This window comes from Ornithorhynchus anatinus, chromosome 18 (assembly GCF_004115215.2).
Source record: "Ornithorhynchus anatinus isolate Pmale09 chromosome 18, mOrnAna1.pri.v4, whole genome shotgun sequence".
Taxonomy (NCBI): domain Eukaryota; kingdom Metazoa; phylum Chordata; class Mammalia; order Monotremata; family Ornithorhynchidae; genus Ornithorhynchus; species Ornithorhynchus anatinus.
Genome location: NC_041745.1, coordinates 29,077,372 through 29,097,629, shown reverse-complemented (window position 1 = coordinate 29,097,629; position 20,258 = coordinate 29,077,372). Strand labels below are relative to the sequence as shown.

General features: G+C 46.7%; 1 protein-coding gene across 3 annotated transcripts in view; it reads left to right on the top strand.

The window, feature by feature from the left end:
• The first annotated feature begins 391 nt into the window (after positions 1 to 391).
• Positions 392 to 20,258, top strand: part of KLHL5 (kelch like family member 5) — a 51,478-nt gene continuing 31,611 nt past the window's right edge. The window contains exons 1-2 of one of the 3 annotated variants that reach the window (XM_007671909.3): positions 393 to 553; positions 12,946 to 13,116. In XM_007671909.3, coding sequence (XP_007670099.1) covers positions 12,989 to 13,116 — 128 coding nt within the window. In that variant the 5' untranslated portion in view covers positions 393 to 553; positions 12,946 to 12,988. Of the gene's footprint in view, positions 554 to 11,551; positions 13,117 to 20,258 lie in introns of those variants that run through there. The other 2 variants (XM_007671911.3, XM_007671912.3) reach the window with 2 other exon arrangements.

Here is a 20,258-nt window from a genome sequence, read left to right as displayed (position 1 = left end):
GGGCGTGGCCTAGTGGGGCGGGACGACTGGGCGTGGTCTGCTGTGGGATTGGCCCTCCCGGCGGAGGCCCCCGCCCGTGACGTCACTCCCGGCCCCCCCGCTCCGGCCGCCGTCTCGCGGGAGGCGCTGGGCGGAGGGAAGCCGGCCGCGGCCCCCCCCCCCCTCCGCCGCCCCTCCCCCGCCGCTCTCCCTCTTTCTTCTCGTCCTCCCTCGGCCCCCAACCCGAAGCGTCGCCCGCTGGGCCCGGGCCGGGGTCCCCCATCGGCGGGAGCCCCCAGGGAAGGAGCCCCCAGGGAAGGAGCCCCGGTCTCGGACACCCGCCGCCGCCGGAGGGGGCGCTGTCGGCTCGGGGGGAGGAGGAGGAGGAGGAGGAGGAGGAGCCGCCGTTCCGGGCCCCACCAGAGGGGGCGCTGCCGGCTGGGGCGGCGGCGGAGGAAGAGCCGCCGTTCCGACCCCCGCCGCAGGGGGGCGCTGTGGGGCGGGTGTCCCTCGGGAGCGCGCCCCGGCCGCGTGTCCGTCCGCGGGCCCGTGCGCGTCCCCGTCGACGCTCCAGGTCAGTGCAGCAGCAGCATCATCGTCCTAAAGAATTATAGTAGTAATAATGAGAGCGGTGATGATGATGACGGTATTTGGTAAGTGCCTGCTCTGTGCCAAGCACTGGGCTAAGCGCTGGGGGAGGGGCCGGGCCACCGGCTTGTTCCACCTGGGGCCCGCAGTCTTCAACCCCATTTTACAGAGGGGGTCATTGAGGACCAGAGGATAATAATGATGATGATAATCATTAGGGTATTAAGCGCTTACTAGGTGCCTGGCACTGTGCTAAGCGCTGGGGGAGGTGCAAGGTCAGCACGTTGTCCCACGTGGGGCTCGCAGTCTTCATCCCCATTTTACAGATGAGGTCACTGAGGCCCAGAGAATAATAATAATGATGATAATAATTAGGGTATTAAGCGCTTACCAGGTGCCTGGCACTGTGCTAAGCGCTGGGATAGATAGGTTGTCCCACGTGGGGCTCGCAGTCTTCAACCCCATTTTACAGAAGGGGGTCACTGAGGCCCAGAGGATAATAATAACGATGATAATAATTAGGGTATTAAGCACTTACTAGATGCCTGGCACTGTGCTAAGCGCTGGGATAGATAGGTTGTCCCACGTGGGGCTCGCAGCCTTCAACCCCATTTTACAGAAGTGGTCATTGTGGACCAGAGGATAATAATAATGATGATGATAATCATTAGGGTATTAAGCGCTTACTAGGTGCCTGGCACTGTGCTAAGCGCTGGGGGAGATGCAAGGTCAGCGGGTTGTCCCCTGTGAAGCTCGCAGTCTTCATCCCCATTTTACAGATGAAGTCACTGAAGAACAGAGAATAATAATAATAGTAATAATTATGGTATTTGTTAAGCGCTTACCAGGTGCCAGGCACTGTTCTAAGCACTGGGGTAGTTGCAAGGCCCACATGGGGCTCACAGAGGCCACTGAAGGCCCAGAGAATAATAATAATGATAACAATTATGGTATTTGTTAAGCTCTTACAAGGTGCTAGGCACTGTACTAAGCACTGGGATAGATGCAAGGTCAGTAGGTTGTCCCACATGGGGCTCACAGAGGTCACCGAGGCAGAAAGAGGAATAATAATAATGATGGTATTAAATGCTTACTAGGTGCCAGGCTCTTTATCAAGCGCTGTGGTAGATGCAGGATAATCAGATTGTCCCTCGTGGGGCTCGCAGTCTTCATCCCCATTTTATTCATTCAATAGTATTTATTGAGCGCTTACTATGTGCAGAGCACTGTACTAAGCGCTTGGAATGAACAAGTCGGCAACAGATAGAGACAGTCCCTGCCCAACGACGGGCTTACAGTCTAATCGGGGAGACGGACAGACGAGAACAATGGCAATAAATAGAGTCAAGGGGAAGAATATCTCGTAAAAAAATCTCATTTTACAGATGAGATCCCTGAGGCACAGAGAAGTAAAGGGACTTGCCCAAGGTCAAATAGCAGAAAGTGGCTGGGGCAGGATTAGAACCCACGTCCTCTGACTCCCAAGCCCGGGCTCTTGCCACTGAGCCATGCTACTGGGCAATTACAGATATGTAAACATCATGGGAATTAGGAACAGTCTGTCGGACACACGAGCTCGTTCGGGTACGGTGCCCAGTGGTGGTGGAAGAACAGGCCCCCTAAGCGCTTAGTACAGTGTTGTGCACACACTAAGCCCTCAGTCAGTAAAGTGATTGATGTGCATGTGTGAGGAAGTGGGTCCTGCAGCAAGACAGCAACCCACACATTGCGAGGGAACTGCATTTATCAGCATCTCTTCTCTTGCCCCCGGCCTGTTTTTCGGGGGCTGTAGGGAAATCCTCTGGAGTTGCAGACCGTATCATCAACAGATAGTAATAATAATAATAATAATGGTACTTGGTAAGTGCTTACTGATCCAAGCGCTGTCCTAAGCATTGAGGTTGATATAAACTTATCAGGTTGGAGAGACAGTCCCTGTCCCATACTGGGTTCACTCTTAGTCCCCATTTAATAATAATAATGATGTTGGTATTTGTTAAGCACTTACTATGTGCAGAGCACTGTTCTAAGCGCTGGGGTAGATAGAGGGTAATCGGGTTGTCCCACGTGAGGCTCTCAGTTAGTCCCCATTTTACAGTCGAGGTAACTGAGGCCCAGAGAAGTGAAGCGACTTGCCCACAGTCACACAACTGACAAGTGGCAGAGCCGGGATTCGAACCCTTGACCTCTGACTCCCAAGCCTGGGCTCTTTCCATTGAGCCACGCTGCTACCCTAATAATTATGGTCCTTGGTAAGTGCTTATTGAGCCAAACACTGTCCTAAGCATTGAGGTTGATATAAACTTATCAGGTTGGAGAGACAGTCCCTGTCCCATAGCGGGCTCACTCTCAATCCCCATTTCTTGCTGCTGAGGTGACCGAGGCACAGAGAAGTTAAGTGACGTGCCCACGATCACACACCAGACAAGTGGTGGAGCCGGAATAATTAGAACCCATGACCTCCTGCCTCCCGAACCCATACTGCTTCTCAGCAGTCGATCCACACCACCTTGATTACCAACCTGAAGACTCCACCTCGATCTTTCCCCATGTTATAATAACGACCCTGCATTAGACGGTCTTGAGCAATGGGAATTTTTTGAAGAAACGCCTGCTTTGTGGTCAGACGATATTTCTGCAGAGTCACATTTCCTCTCGGCCGGTTCCTAATGCTCATTGCCAAACTAAGGGCCATTTACTGGTAGCGGAGTTAACAGTAATCACTTAGTTTCTTTGGTCTTCTTAATTGAATCCGAAGAAAAGTGGAGCAGATATAGTGACTCATGTAAGAACAATAATATAAATGTTATGGAAATAGAGAAACAGTAATATTAAAGTTATGTAAATAGAAAAACAGTATTATAAATGTTACATAAAGAGAAAAACAGTGATATAAGTGTTATGTAAAGAAACAAGAATATAAGTGTTACGTAAATAGAGAAACAATAATATTGAAGTTATGTAAACAGAAAAGCAATATTATAAATGTTATGTAAAGAGAAAAGCAATAATATGTGTTATGTAAAGAAACAAGAATATAAATGTTATGTAAATAGAGAAACAATAATGTAGTTATTGAGAGGGAAGTGGTGTGGCCTAATGGAAAGAGCACAGGCCTGGGAGTCAGAGGTCTGCTGGGTGATTATGGGCAGGTCACTTCACTTCTCTGTGCCTCAGTTGCCTCATCTGCAAAATGGGAACCCAATATCTGTTCTTCCTCCTACTTAGAATGTGAGCCGCATGTGGGGATAGGAACTGTGTCCAACCTGATTATCTTGTGTCAACCCCAGTGCTTATTATGGTGTTTGGCACATAGTAAGCACTTAACAAATACCCCCATTCTTCTTCTTCTTATTAATATAGGAACAGTAATATAGCTTACCTTTTAAAACCCAAGAGCCAAGCAGTACTCAAGCTCTTTTTGTTATTAGGTGGTCGTTTCTTTTGTTGAACGCATGGCAGAACAGGGATCGTCATCCCCCATTTATCTAGACTTGGGTCTTGTTAGCATATCTTAGTGTATGTGTGTCAGTTAATAATACAAATAATGACAGTAAATAATAAAAATAATGATGGTGACGATGCCAAACACCGTGATGAGATGCAAGATAGCCAGGAGAACAGGTCATTTTATACCCATTTTACAGAGGAGGAAACCGGGGCTCAGAGAAGTCGGGTGATTTGCCCAAAGACGCAGAGTGGGCAAGTGGCGGCCCTGGGTCGCAGCTCTCCTGATTCCCGCTCCCGGGCGCCTTGCCCGAGGCTACGCTGCAGTCCCGGGTGCATTGGAGGGCTACTGTGTGCAGACTCCATCAGTCGTATTTACTGAGTACCCGCTGGATGCAGGGCACAATTTTAAGAGCTTGGGACAGTACTATATAACAGATGCAGTCCCTGCTCACAGCGAGCTTACGGTCTAGAGGAGTATTGCTCTTGTGGCTGAGAGGAGTTGCCAAGGAATCATTCGGTCAATGAGTGGTATTTATTGAGCGCTTACTACGTGCAGAGCACCGTACTGAGCACTTGGGAGACTGGTTCCCTGCCTACAAGGAGCCGACAGTCTAGAGGATGAGCTTTGCCCGGGCCTGGTTGGGACATCACAGGTCATCAGCCAGAAGGTGACACGGCCGTCCGTCCTTCTAGCTGATGTTAAGTAGTTCGCTGGGTACAGGAAGGACCGATGAAGTCCCCGGTTTGCTAGTCGAAGCGTGACGTTCGCTCCTAAGTGGAAATAAGGCAATCACATCTTTTGGGACCCAGGTCTGTGAACACCCTGGTCCAGACCTTATGGTTATGAACTCTAGACTGTAAACCTGTTGTGGTCAGGGAACGTGTCCTTCAGCTGTATTATATTGTACTCTCCCAAGCTCACAGTACGGTGCTGTGCGCACAGAAAGCGCTCAATAAGTACGATTGATTGAAGGGCTTAGATTCATGTTCTGAAAGTTCATGCCTAAAGGGGACTTGGATTGTGACAGGCAGATGACAGATAGCATTTTCGATGCATCACTAATAATAATCATCATAGAGAGTGTTGTCCTGTGTACTCGATCAGGTTAACAACGGTCTCTTGGATTGGACTACTGACCCTGGCAGTCCTAGCCGCGGAGAGGGAGTTTCAGATCACATCGTGGTCCCTCGAGCGTCCCGCTCCTCCCGTGGCTGCCGGGATCTGTTTTAAAGACCCCTTCTGCCACGCTGGGGGGGTATTCGATAAGGTGCCGCTGTTGAGATCACCGCGGGCAGCGGGGGCATCCGGAATGTGTTTCATTTGTGTGGGTGGCAGAAAATGACCACACAGGCTTTCACTCTGCAGAATCAATCAATCAGTGGTATTTATTGAACGCTTACTGTGTGCGGAGCACTGTAATAATAATAATGATGTTGGTATTTGTTAAGCGCTTACTCTGTGCTGCACTGTTCTAAGCGCTAGGGTAGATACAGGGTAATCGGGTTGTTCCACGTGAGGCTCACAGTTAATCCCCATTTTACAGATGAGGAAACTGAGGCATAGAGAAGTTAGGCGACTTGCCCACAGTCACACTGCTGACCAGTGGCAGAGTCAGGATTCGAACCCATGACTTCTGACTCCCAAGCTCGGGCTTTTTCCACTGAGCCACGCTGCTGTTCTAAGCGCTTAGGAGAGTTCAGCACATCAGAGTTGGTAGGCACGATCCCAGCCCACAGTAAAACGGGGCCTAAGACCGTGGCCGTGTGGGACATGGACTGTGTCCAACCTGATTTAGCTTGAATCTCCTTAGTGCTTAGTACAGTGCCTGGCACGTAGTAAGCACTTATTAATGCCGTTAGAAAAAAGAGAAGGAGATCGCACCACGGGTTCGAGCAGTGAGGAAGAGCAGTGTTTGTCGGGAGAATCCGCAGCCGACTCTTTCAACTCTGTAGTGTAGTCGCCCAAGTGCTTAGTACAGTGCTCTGCACACATTAAGCATTCAGAAAATACCATTGGATTGATGGGCAGTCCACCCAATGTGTGGCCAGTGAGGACAGAGATCGATCTCCACGAGCAGACTCAAATCAATCGATCGTATTTATTGAGCATTTCTACTGCACAGAGAACCGCACTAAGCACTGGCGAGAGTAATAATAAGAACGGTGGCATTTGTTAAGCGCTCACTATGTGCAAAGCACTGTTCTGAGCTCTGGAAAGAGTACAACAGAATCAGTAGACAGGTTCCCTGCCTGTCACGAGCTTACGGTCTAGAGGGGAAAGAGGGAAGACTGAAAAATGGGGTCAGATGCTTTTGGGCGGCACAGGGTCGTTCTTTGTGCGCACATAACGTGTTGTGGATTGTCAGTCGTGTTCCGTTCTCGTCAGGCGCAGTTAGGAGCCAATCCGTAGCTTCATCTCAAAGAGGAAGGGCAAGTTTTACACCTACCGCTCTGAGTACAGTAAGGTCAAAAAAAGGATACAGAAACTTTTGCATATAAAAGTCGATCGGGTCCTCTTGCCATCCGTTGAATTGGACTCTCCCAAGCACTTCAAAAAAAGGATTCGGAAACGTTTGCATATAAAAGTCGATCGGTCCTCCTGCCATTTGTTGCATTGGATTCTCCCAAGGACTTCGAAGTAGGATTTAGAAACTTTTGTATGTAAAAGTTGATCGGTCCTCTTGCCATCTTTTGAATTGGACTCTCCCGAACACTTAGTACAGTGCTGTGCACTTAGTAAGCGCTCAGTAGAATACCGTTGATTGACGGATTAGGTTCCCTTTGCAGCAGTGAGGGAGTTGGCTTGAAAATCTAGACCAGTTTATTCTCTAATCGTTGCCATATAATAAAAGGAAAACATAAATTTTAAACAAAAGTTTTTATAACTCTGACATTAAGCTGTTTGTTTGAAATGTTGCCTTTTTCTCCCCAGTGAGGAGAAGTGTAGGATTGTCTTTAGTGGGTGCCTTCTCCACAAAATGAGAAATTTCTTCCTTAGAGTGAATTTATAGCACATCACTAAGCGAAAGTGCTGCAACTGTGTTCTAAGAGCATCTTCTGTCCAAGGAAGGAAATGGCAGAAGTAGAGAATGTAAGCAATATAATGAAAAATCTGTTATTAAATATCATTTGTGAAGGTTTCTGGAGGCCTCTGATGACAGTTGCACCATTTCTACCATTTTTTTATCTTTCACCCATTGTGGAACTGGAGAATGATAAAATCAACAATAGAAATGTATTTTAAATCTGTTTATGAATATTTTATAAAGACTATAACATCTTCTTAATGGTGATTTTTCATTGATCACAGAGAGACAGACATAGAAACTAATGAATGTGGGTATATTCACAAGTGCATATCTACCTAAGTGCGAGAGGGGGCTGAAATCAAGGGTGCTGATAATTAGAGGAGATGGGATTTTAAGAGGGCTTTTTAGCTAATGAGAGAAAAAGCAAGAGAAAAATATTTTTGAGCAAGTTTCATCTGGATGGAAGACCCTATACATTTTCAAAGCATTAATGAGTATCCAGTGTACTTAGGGAGCTCTTAGAGAAGCAGCCTGGCATAGTGGAAAGAGCATGGGCCTGGGAGTCAGAGGACCTGGGTTCTAATCCACTTATCTGCTGTGTGTGATCTTGGGCAAGTCACTTCACTTCCTCTGTGCCTTAATTCCCCTATCTGCAAAATGGGGATTCAATACCTGTTCTTCCTCTTACTCAGAGTGCGAGCCCCATATGGGGTCTGGTTATCTTGTCTTACCCTGACGCTTAGTACAGTGCTTGGCACACAATAAGCACTTAAATCAATAATCAGTAGGATTTATTGAGCACTTAGTGTGGGCAGAGCGTTGTACTAAGCCCTTGAGAGTGTACGATACAGCAGAATTAGCGGAGAAATTCCCTGCTCATAACGAGCTTACAGTCTACCACAATTTATCAATATTCTATAAAGGCTGTATAGCATATTTCCTTAATGGTGATAATTCATCAAGGTGACAAATGTTTTAAGCTTTGTAACTGGTGAGAGGAAAAACCAAGGAAAGAATTTTTAGCAAGCCTTATCTGGAGGGAAGAAGATCATACACATACTTTAATGGCATTAGCGAAGGAGCTTTAAATAAGAAAGCAAGTCTAACAGTGTGGAAATTATCAGAAAGGAGATGATTTCAGATTTCCCATCAGGTTGACGGTCACCTCAGGATAGCAAGACATCTGTCAAATACATCTGTTAAAAAGCCGCTATTGAATCAATAAGAGGATGCCCGAATGATCAAATCAATAACACTGGAGTAACGACAGTGAATTTCCAGAGTGCCAAGTATTTATTCCACAAGGAGCTTATATTCCAAATGGGGAGACAAACATAGAAAATAATGAATATGCATATATACACAATTGCTGAAGATGGACATTTAAAACATTTCTTTTAATTTCATTTTTCAATGGTATTTGTCAAGCTCTTACTATGTGGCAGGCACTGTGGTAAGCACTGGGACAAATACAAGTTAATCAGGTTGGGTGCAGTTCATGTGTCCCACGGGCCTCACTCTGAATCCCCGTTTCATAGATGTGGTGACTGAGGCACAGAGAAGTTAAGTGATTTGCCCAAGGTCGCCTGGCAGACAAGCGGCATAGCTGGGATTAGAACCCAGGTCCTTCCGACTCCCAGGCCCGTGCTCTATCTACTAGGCTGTGCTTACTACTGCTGGAGAGAAATGCAAAGAGAGGGCTGAAATCAGGCTGCTGAAAATTAGTCAGAGAAGATGGGATTTTAGGAGGGCTTCGAAGGAGAGGAGAGTTGAAGGTCTTGCAGAGATGGATCTGGGGGGGAGTTTGGGGCCCTGGGGATGTTGTGATTTGGGTTTCAGGGGAAGGCTATACAAGAGTGGTGTACAGCTAGGAGGTGAGCTTGGGAGAATCAGAGATCGAGGGATGAAGAGGGCTGATAGCCGAGGCGGGGAGAGCCTTAAAGCCGGCGGCCCAGCGTCTCTGCTTGATGTGGAGGGAAATGAGCGACCTTGGAGAATTTTGAAGAGAGGAGAGAAGTGGGCCAAACCGTGTTTCAGGAAGGTGCCCCCGGCAGCAGCGGCAGGGAATGTGGAATGAAGTGGGGAGAGGCTGGAGGCAGGGAGGCCAGTGAGGAGGCTGATACAGTAAGTAGTCCAATTGTCACATCACCAGTGCTTATATCGGGGCAGAGGCTCTATGGGTGAAGTTATCTTTATTAATGTCTGGCTCCCCTTCTAGACAAGTGCGTTGTGGGCAGGAAGCATGTCTACCAACTCTGTCGTATTGAACCCCCCCCCCCCCAGGCGTTTATTACTGGGCTCTGTACACAGTAAGCACACAATCAATTCCACTGATTGATTGGGTATTAAGGAGGTTTTCCCTCAAGGCCCCATATGGACCTTTCCTTCTTCTGCTTTGGTGTTCCCAGAATGGCAAGAGGCCTATTTTACCTTCTTGGATAAAGGATACCTTAGAGTCTCTCCCAGTGATACTGACGCTCATGGATGCAGTCTCACCAATGAACCCGAGGCCAACTCTTCTAGTACATTAGCCACAGACTTTTAGTGGGTACAAAGACATGCTGGTTGTTTGGGATATGACTAAACAATAACCTGGGCTACTTACCACTTTCCCCCTACTTACAATGAAATTAGCATGGCATATTCCCCCCCCCCATATTTTTTTTTTAAGAAAAGGTATTTTTTAATGGCATTTGTGAAGCGCTTACTATCTACCAGGCAGCGCACTAAGTGTTGATATAACCAATACCAATGCTAACAAACACCACAATTATTATTATTAGCAAGGGCCTGGGAACCAGAAGGACCTGGGTTCTAATCCCAGCTCCTCCACTTGTCTGTTGTGTACCTTGGGCGCCTCACTTCTCTGTGCCTCAATTACCTTACCTATAGAATGGGGATTAAGACTGTGAGCCCCATGTGGGACAGGGACTGTGTCCAACCTGATTAGCTTGTGTCTCTCCCAGTGCTTAGCACATAATAAGCACTTTACAAATGCCATTCCAAAAAAAGAAAGGGCAAAAGCCTCCATTGTCTTGATGGCTTTGCACCAGTTCTAGCCTTCTTAGGGACAGGAAATGTGTTGGTTTATTGATATATGCTTAGTACAGTGCTGTGCACACAGTAAGTGCTTGATAAAAAGGACTGACTGCCTTCCTCACCCACTCTTCTCCCATGTTCCTCCCAAATGAACTTTCTCACTGCCCTTTGTTCTCACCTGTCTTGCCTTGGGTCTTGCCTTGGGCCACAGCTCTCCCCATCTTCAGAGCTCCCCGGAACCCCCACCTTTGCTGAATTTTCTTCTCCTCAAGTCAGCTTCTTTCAACTACACTCTGTGTACGTATTCACTTACGGCCCCCGGTCGAATTTAAGCACCCATTTACCTACTGTATCTACCTACCTTACCTATGTACCTACCTTCGAAGCACTCTTTTGTACTCTCAGGAAATCGATTCTGTGTGTGTGCTCAGCGTTGGAATTGAGTCTTATAGTCAGTCTATAAGTTGTGTTGGTTTAGCACTGATCGTGTGTGCAGAGCACTGAACTAAATGCTTGGGAGAGGACAGTACAAGACATTTTTCTACAAAGACGTTCAGGATGTGTAGGGGGTGATTGTGCCCCAGCTCTGACCTGCCACAGTCTCGAGGCCGAGTCATGCGCACTGCTGCACCTTCGCTGTTTTGGTATGTGCCCTGGGCGTGCGCAGTCTGGGCAGGTAAATACCTTATGTAAGCTGTTTTGCTTTTGTAGTGATGTCACAGGGCATATAAAGGGGTGGCCCTAGCTACGTGGGGTGTGGTGTGTCTCCTGTGCCCTGCCACCACATAGGGCTGTCCCGTAAGTAACTTCCCCAAATAAACCACTTTTATAAATATCTCACTAAGCCTGATTGGCGTGGTCTGCTTCCTTTTCCGGAATCTGGGCAACTTGACGGCATGTGCCGTTATAATGTATCACCCCACTCCGCAAAAAACTCCAGCGGTTGCCCATCCTCGTCCTCATTTAACAGAAACTCCTCACCATTGGCTTTAAAGCACTCGATCACCTAGCCCCCTTCTACCTCACCTCACTTCTCTCCTATTATAACCAAGCCCGCACACTTTGCTCCTCCAGTGCTAACCATCTCACTGCACCTTGATCTCGCCTATCTCATCACCGACCCCCTGCCCACATCAAGCCTCTCCAGCCCTTCCTCCTCAAATCCGACAATTACCCTCCTCCTCTTCAAAGCCTTATTCAAAGCCACATCTCCTCCGTGAGGCTTTTCCAGATTAGGCCCCCACTTCCCTCTTCTCCCACTGCCTTCTCCCTGACTTCTCCCTTTGTTCTTCCCCATCCCAGCCCCACAGCACTTATGTACATATCTGTAATTTATGTATTAGTGTTGATGTCTGTTTCCCCCTTCTAGATTCTAGCTTGGGGTCAGGGAATATGTCTGCTTATTGTTGTATTGTTCTATCCCAAGCACTTAGTACAGTGCTCTACGTACAGTAAGAGCTCAAAAAATATGATCGAATGAATCATTGAATGACATAAGAACTGTAAGTCTCATCGGCATTCTTTCTGGCGAATAAAAATCAGAACCAAACCAATATGAAATTCAAAATAAAGAGTTTGGTAGGTTTGGGAAATTATTCTTTGTGAAAGGTTTGGGGTTAACCTCCCAGACCCCTGACGACTTTGTGGGCAGGGAACTGGTCTTCCAGCTCTGTTGTACTCTCCCAAATGCTTAATACAGTGCTCTGCACACAGTTAGTGCTCAGTAAATACCACTGACTTATTCGCTGTCCATGTAGCAGAGGGAATGTGGGTCACTGCAGCACTGTCTATTTAACCACAGCCTGGAAGGACCAAATGGGAGGCAGAATTCCGTCTCATGCTTTTGACCTGTCCATTAAAATGGAGCAGCCCCTGCATTATATATAAGCGACAAAATAGTGTATGTTGTTGCCGTTTGTAGCTCAAAACCAGATTCAAAACAGTAATTAGGAAAAGGAAAAAACCACTTTTCCCTTTTGTGATTCTTCCAATTCCTAGCTTTTTTTTTCAATAAATAAGATGTTCTCATATCATCTTGTGAGGCATCTGATTTGGCTACTCACCCCGGGGAGTAGCATGCCAATACACTTTGGCAGCGTTATAAGCAGCCTCAGGAATCTCTCCTGGATTTTCTGTGCAGCAGCTCGGGAGGGAGTTAATAGAATGAACCACAGGGAGCCCGCGAGATGTTCCGGGATTAGCTCTCAGCCCCTGTCAACTGCGTTTTAAGGAAAGGGGCGGTGGGGGCTCATAAGGGCTTTAACGAATGCTCTTAGTGTTTGGAAAAGCCAGTGGTCAGTGGATGAGAAAGGAGGGCAGCAGAAAACCTTCTCACTGTTTCAGCGTACACTCATTTTGCTTTGACTGGAGAGCCGGCTCTTTCCTCCTTTTTTTCCCGTAGCTTTTTTTTGGAGGGGGGAGGGGAGAGTGGGGTTATCCTCTTGAAATCCAGGATTATAAAAATGAATGCAAATATATCTGTGCATGCAAATCTTTCCTCCCAATCGGCTCGCTGGAGACGGCAGAGCACGTGCTTCTCCCGCCTTGGCTGAATGCACAAATCTTTCCTGTGCAGCGATTCTTGCCCTGTTGCCTAGACGATCGCGCTCGCTCTCTCTCTCTCTCTCTCTCTCTCTCTCTCTCTCTCTCTGAGGATGTCTGGTTCTCGCAAAGAATTTGACGTGAAGCAGATTTTAAAGCTCAGATGGAGGTGGTTTGGCCACCAGGCATCGTCTCCGAACGCTACAGCGGACAGCCAGCGGGGAGACTTCTGGAGTCAAGGACAAAGCGGAGCAAATGGTGGGAGAAAGTTTTTCGACCCCTGTAGCCTCCACTTACCCCTGGCTTCCATTGGTTACAGAAGGTCTGGCCAACAGGATTTCCAGAACTCCTCTCCTTGGCCAATGGCAGCCCCTTCCGAAGTCCCTCCATCTGACTTTCCAGCGGAAGCCTGCGGTGGTGCCCACTGGCTTGATAGACCAGATGACGGGACTAGTGAAGAAGAAAATGAATCTGACACCAGCTCCTGCAGGTTAATTGTTCCTTTCTTCTTTTTAGAAACCAGGGCTTCTTTGGTCCTCTTTCCAGGGTGACTGTAATATCACTAGCAAGATCTGGGTTTGGAATAAGAGGAAGGTGCAGACCCCTACAATACGTGCATTGTTCTTTTTGGCGGGATTAATATAAATGATGCAGTAAATTGATATGTTGACCCAAGAGCAGATGGGATCCAATTTGAAAGCCTCGCATCGACCCCAGGTGCTCAGCAGATAGTAAACGCTCATTAATTGTCATCATCATCATTATTATTGTGAACGCACAGCAGTAGTCACCACTGTCCGAAGATAGGTCAGTTTTTTGTATAAAAATTAAAATTGTTATAAATGGCACACATTATTTTTAAAGGTGCTTTTCTACACTACAGGAGTGAGAATTGATTTATAGCTTGAAGAGATTCCCAGTGGCATTTATCTGAATTTAGGTGCATTAGGGACTGCTCCATTTTATTCCATTACTTTCCACAGTCTTAAAGAAACCCAATTTATTCTTGTTCTAATTTGTGAATTTTGGTGGCCAGGAAGGGTTATCAAATAAGAAAATGCATTGGCTTTTATACTGATTACCCTCGGGAGTGGCGGTTTTCATCCTGATATGCTTCTTTGTGCTCTGTGTGTGCCGGTAGCTCTCGAGAATGTATGAAAAAGATGACAGCCACTAATGCAATTTTTGCCGAAACTGGCTCAGATCGGTGGAGCGTTCAAGGGATTTTTTGTGAGAGACACTGGGCAAAGGATGGAGAGGAGGCAGAAAGAGAAATGGAGTTAAGCAAAGGTGAAAGAAACAGGACACATCCACCCCGACCTTGGGCATCCATAGCTAAACGGGCTGCTCTGATAGCAGCTTTCAGAATGCTCCTTTTAGTCCCCCGTGAATACCCACCGTCTAATTAACCATTTTGAGTAATACACCATTAAGGCATGATGGATGATATGTATCCGGTCACTTTCAATTATAGGCATTTACCTGCTAAATCTTCGGAAGGAGGCTAAGAGTTATTTTTTATTTGCCAATTTCAGCTCCTGGGAACTTTTGATGATCCAGAAAAATGTCTCTCTAACTTACTGACTCCTAATAGAAGTGGCAGGTGAAGGGATGGTGAAGAATGAACTGCAGAATGAATTTTCTAGTGTCCCCTTGGCTGAAAATATTCTAAGCAAAGGTCTAGTGTGGTTGTGTATTTTGACATCATGTGGACAGTTGGGTGACCAGGCCTTTAACATGTTCTAATTTAAAAACATTCATCCAGTGTGTGAGGGAATTAGACACTAGAACTTTTCATAGATAAGTTGATGGAGTCTTTGGTGCTAGATATGCTTCCATCAGATTCTAGCGAGCTGCTGTTAGAAGAAAAATAAATAGGTTTATTCATTCATTCGTTGTCGCATTTATTGAGCACTTACTTTGTGCAAAGCATTGTGCTAAGCTCTTGGGAGAGTACAATATAACAATAACCAGCACATTCCAGGCTCGCAGTTTAGAGGGGGAGACAGACATTAATATAAATAAATAAATCCAGCGAGTTAGGCTGAGGTGATATTGATAGCCTTGGAGACAAGAGACTCGTTGCCGTTTAGAGATTGTCTGCTGAAGTTGATGAAATCAATCAATCATTTATTCAGTGCTTACTGTGTGCAGAGCTCTGTACTAAGTGCTTAGGAGTACACGTAACAGAGTTGTAGAAACATTCCCTGCCCACAACAGTTTTATAGGCTAGAGGCGGGAGGCAGAGATTTAAAATAAATTATGGATATGCACATAAGTGGGGCTGAGGGAGAGGTGAATAAAGGAAGCAAATCAGATGAATAAAGGAATCTAGAGGGAGTGGGAGAGGAGAAATGAGGGCTTAGTCCAGGAAGGCCTCTTGGAGGAATTATGCTGTCAATAAGGCTCTGAAGGATTCATTAGTAGTATATATCCGTCCTCCCGTGACCATATTTCACTCTGTGTCAGAGACATCTTACAGAAATATGAAAAGAGAAGTAATGACAGAAGCCTAGGTCGTTTTCCAGTGTTTAGTTCAAGTGTAAAGTCACCAAAACAGAAAGGGTGAGAGAGCTGTCGGTGATTTCCCAGAGTAGCAAAGGTAAGAGAGAAGCAGCGTGGCTCACTGGAAAGAGCACAGGCTTTGGAGTCAGAGGTCATGGGTTCAAACCCTGGCTCTGCCACTTGCCAGCTGTGTGACTTTGGGCAAATCACTTAACTTCTCGGTGCCTCAGTTCCCTCATCTGTAAAATGGGGATTAAGACTGTGAGCCCTACGTGGGACAACTTGATTCCCCTGTGTCTACCCCAGCGCTTAGAACAGTGCTCGGCATATAGTAAGCGCTTAACAAATACCAACATTATTATTATTATTATTAAGAAGGCAGCTGAGGAATGACATTCTCAAGGGAAATAAACATCATTTATGGGAAGAGCCACTCTGTTCCAAGAGCCAGAACAGTAAGTGGGGCACGAGAATAGGGGGGATTCCTGTCTGGTGTGACAAACGTTGGGAAAAGCTTCTTGAAAATTCATTTTACAAATCAAATCGAGAAAGTGCCAGTTTTTTTAACCATAAATCTGTGTTTTTCATTTTTGTCAAATGACAGCACACAGTGTGATCTTCTTGATTCTGTTTTCCTCCCTTTCCAATGAAATTTGACATTCTGATCTCACCATTGCCTCACCCAAAAGGAAATATCAGAAGCATTTGGGTTTGAAATGACCGAATGTTTTTTAAAAGTAGAGTTGTTTCCTGTTTTTTATGGTATTTAAGTGCTTACTGTGTGCCAGGCATTATAATTCGTGTTAGGGTAGATACAAGCTAATCAGGTTGGACACGGTCTATATCCCACATAGGGCTCACAGTCTTAATCCCCCTTTTATAGAAGAGGTAACTGAGGCATAGAGGAAGTGAGGGGACTTCCCCAAGGTCACACAGCAGATAAGTGGTGGAGTTGGGATTAGAACCCGGGTCCTTCTGACTGTGGAGCGTGTGTTTTATCCACTAGGCCATGCTGCTTCTCTTGTTCCTTGTTTCCTTGTTATAAATACCATTTCCCACCTCCTAGCAATCCCCAGCCAGGTTCAAGGCAGGAGTTCCTACACTTCAGTGTCTTTTTAATGTCATAACCATAAGGCATGTCAGTCGTCCTTAGCGTCTGGTTGAGTGAGCCGTTCTCTTGGGGCCAACTCTTTAAGCATACAAACCCACCTCCTGTCATTTTTCTCATCAGTGAAATTTCAATTGGCAGTCTCCCAGCCCTAATCCTTGAGTGTATTTCTCGAGCCTGTAACCCAACCTGCATCAATTGTTTATTAGAAAAATACCTTTTCCAAGTCAGATGTTATTAGACTATACGAGTGGTCTGTGTTATCAAGGATAACACACTTCGCAGAAGAGTCTATTGATCAATAGCATTTACTGAGCACCCGATGTGGGCCGAGCACTGTGCTGAGCAGCTGGTAAGGACTAATAAAAGTAGGCGTTGTGATTTGTGCCCTCAAGAGGATTTCGGGTACTACTGTGAAAACTGGTCTGTGACTGAAATAATTCATGCCAATTCGGAATGTGTCTTCTGGGTCTCACAGGCTTCGAGGAGGTTGGGTACTCCAGCAGCGCTATGGATTGAGTTGCCAGGGTGTTGTCGTACTCTGTCTTTTTGATGGTATTCGTTCAGCACTTGCTACGTGCCAGGCACTGTAGTAAACACTGGGATAGATGCAAGCTAATAAGGTTGGACACATTCCATATCCCACATGGGACTCAGTCTTACTCCCCGTTTTACAGATGAGAAAAGTGAGACAACAGAGAAGGTACGTGTCTTGCCCAGGGTCACACAGTAGACAGGTGGCAGAGCCGGAATGAGAACCCAGGTCATTCTGACTCCCGTGCCCACGCTCCTTCCAATGAACAGTGCTGCTCAGTGTAGCAGTCTTCCAAAGCTCGCTGGTCCATTAATTCCATTTTGCCTATTCTTTTTCTCTGCCTGACAGTGAAATGCCCAGAGAATAGAATTCCGAGACAGCTTTAAGTCGTGGGCATAGATGAAAACTTTTGGTGTGGAATTTCCCAAGTTTTGGCTGGTCTATAGCTTCAGTTTTCTTCAGGTTCCTTGTCAGTCCATAGCAAGGTACCGAATATGCCAAGTGTTTGATGATCATTTTCATGTCTCCTGCGGGAGACGGCATGTCTTCCCTTTTTTTTTCTTATGGTACTTGTTAAGTGCTTACTATGTGTCCACCACTGTTCTAAATGCTGATTCTGTCCACAGCCCTCGTGCCCCCCCACAGCCTGTGAACCCTAGAGTCCGGGAGAAGTAACAGAGTTGAATTTTGTCCCTTTGCCCCTTACAGCTTAGGATCCTCAAACAATCTATTAGTGGTATTTATTGACCTCTTCTTGTTGGCTGCAATAAGTACTTGAGAGTATAATAAAAGTGGTAAACACCATCCCTGCCCTCAAGGAGCTTACAGTCCAGGGGAGAAGCTTCCCTCAGGCAACAAGGACAGCCTCCTGCCCCTCTTCATAGCCTCCCCCAGGTAGATTTGGCCATCAATCAATCAATAGTGCAGCCATTATCCCAAGTGCTTTGCAAAGTTCAGTGCTGTTATTATTACTGTGATTGTATTTAAGTGCTTTCTGTGTGTCAAACACTGTTCTAAGCGCTGGGGTGGATACAGACTAATCAGGTTTGGGTACAGTCTCTGTCCCTGATGGGGCTAAAGTAGGATGGAGAACAGGTATTGAATTCCCATTCTACAATTGAGGAAAATGAGAGCGCAGAGAGTAATAATAGTAATAATGATGATGGTATTCGTTAAGCGCTTACTGTGTGCCAAGCGCTGTTTAAGCGTTGATACAAGGAATTCAGCTCATCCCACATGGGGCTCACAGTCTTAATCCCTATTTTACAGATGAGATAGCTGAGGCCCAGAGAAGTTAAGTGACTGGCTCAAAGTCACACAGCTGATAAGTGGCAGAGCCGGGATTAGAACCCACGACCTCTGACTCCCAAGCCTGTGCTCTATCCACTAAGCACACCGCTTCTTTAGAGGTAAAAGACAAGCTCCTTGCCCTTGAGGATCTTATAGTCTGCTGGGGGCAGGGAAGAAGAAATAAGGTAGAATGGTCTGGGACATCGTAAAAGAATATGTACTGGTGTGTCCATTCCGGCAGGAATAATTTGAAAGCAGGAACTTTTTTTTTTAATGTCACCACATTGGGGTTGGGCTGCTCCTCGTTGGCGTGTGTGTATGTTTGTGCATACACTAAGGAGGGAACCTGGCTTTGACATGGTGCCAGCCCCAGGCTGTGGCACAGGGCCCAGGTTACAGTGTGCCAGGCAGCCAGCCAGTCAGTCACCGGCAGTGCTGCGGACTCCCTCAACGAGCTGGTCCGGCTCCGGGTGCCGCTGCTCCCACTTGTTCCCCCGGCAGGACCTGCAGTCTCCCCATCTTCCGGACCGGGCTGCACAGTGAGCTGAAGTCTTGCCTCGGTTGGCAACGCCTTGCTTCTCTCCTCCCCCCGCCCCTTCGTGTGGGCAAAACTTGGCCTCTGAGATGCGCTCTCCCTACTCCCCGATTCCTGGGTGAGTCCATTTATACTCTCAGTCCTGAATGGCTGAAACTGAATGGACCCCACGTAGTTTGCAGATGGGAGGAAGAAGAGAATCGAAAGATGGAAAGGTGAATGAATGGATGAGTACTTAAACAGCGGCACACGGAAATCGATATGGAAAAAATTGCTCCGAGGGGCCCGTAAGTGCACGACTGCTGAGGGAGTAGTTGGGAGGACACAACCTAGGGAGAAGAAAAACCAATGGCGGAAAGTCTCTGGGAGGATATGGGATTTAAGGAGGGCCTGGGAAATGGGAAGAGCTGTGGTCTGGCAAATTTTGACTTTGGACACTGGAGTGGAAGGCAGTGTTGGATACGAATGAACCTGAGAATCAGAACAACCTGGGTTCTAATCTTGGTCCACCACTTGACTGTTCTGTGTCCTTGGCCAAATCACTTAACTTCTCTGTACCTCAGTTTTCCTCATCTATAAAATGGGCATAAGACTGAGAGCCCCTTGTGGGACAGGGACCGTGACCAACCTGATTTGCTTGTATCTACCCCAGTGCCTATTACAATGCCTGGCACATAGTAAGCGTTTAACAAACACCACAATTAAAGGGCAGAGGCAGGACCGCATGAACAAGGTACATTGAAAAGGTGAGATGGAGAGTATGAGCTGGGGTTTAGTGAGAGTGGAGAGCTGGTAAGAGAGTGGTATTGGCGAGCACTGTGGGAAAGTTCGGTGGAAATGTAGATTTGGAAAGGAAGGTGAAGTTCAATTTTAGAAATATTAACTGAAGGTGCGGGTGGGTCATCAGGGTGGAGATGTCCCAGAAGCAAGATGGCAAGTCGAAACTAGCAAGATACATTTAGGAGGCATCCGCTTAGAGATGGTATCTGAAGCTATGGGAGTGGAAGAGCTCTCTGAGGAAGTGAGTGTAAAGTGAGACGAGGAAAAGACACAGAGCAGAGCCTTGAGGGTCACTCTCAGTTTTGGAGTGAGAGGCACAAGTGGAGCTAGAGAAGGAGACTGAGAAAAGGCCATGGCTGGTGAGCAGACCCCTAGGTCAGATCAAGGAAATGGGGCAAAGACTCCCTGACAGAACCAAAATGGCTCTCGTGAAGTCTGTAGTTTTGCATTCTCAGACATGTTCCGGGTTGGGCAAATTCAATGCCCAGACAACAGTGCGGTGCTCAAAGCAGACAATCTACTACAATTACCATTGGTAGTACCAATAGAAATGGCTTTTAATGGAGTCCTTACAGAGTGTGAGGCCCCGTGCTAAACACTGGAGAGACATATGAGGCTTTCGATTTCGTTACTGGAGTGGAAGGCAGTGTTGGATACGTGGCTGTTTCGTGAGACAAGTGGTCATGAATCTGGACAGTTTCACTCTATCATCATCAGTGGTATTTATCAAGCGCTTATCAGGTGCAGAGCACTCTACTAAGCTTGTGGGAGAGTGCAGTGCAACAGGATTGCTTCCTTGACCAAGTATTTTCCCCATTTTCTTCCGCATTGCACAACCCCCTCACACCGCCACATTCGTATTCCCTGCCCGCCCACTTA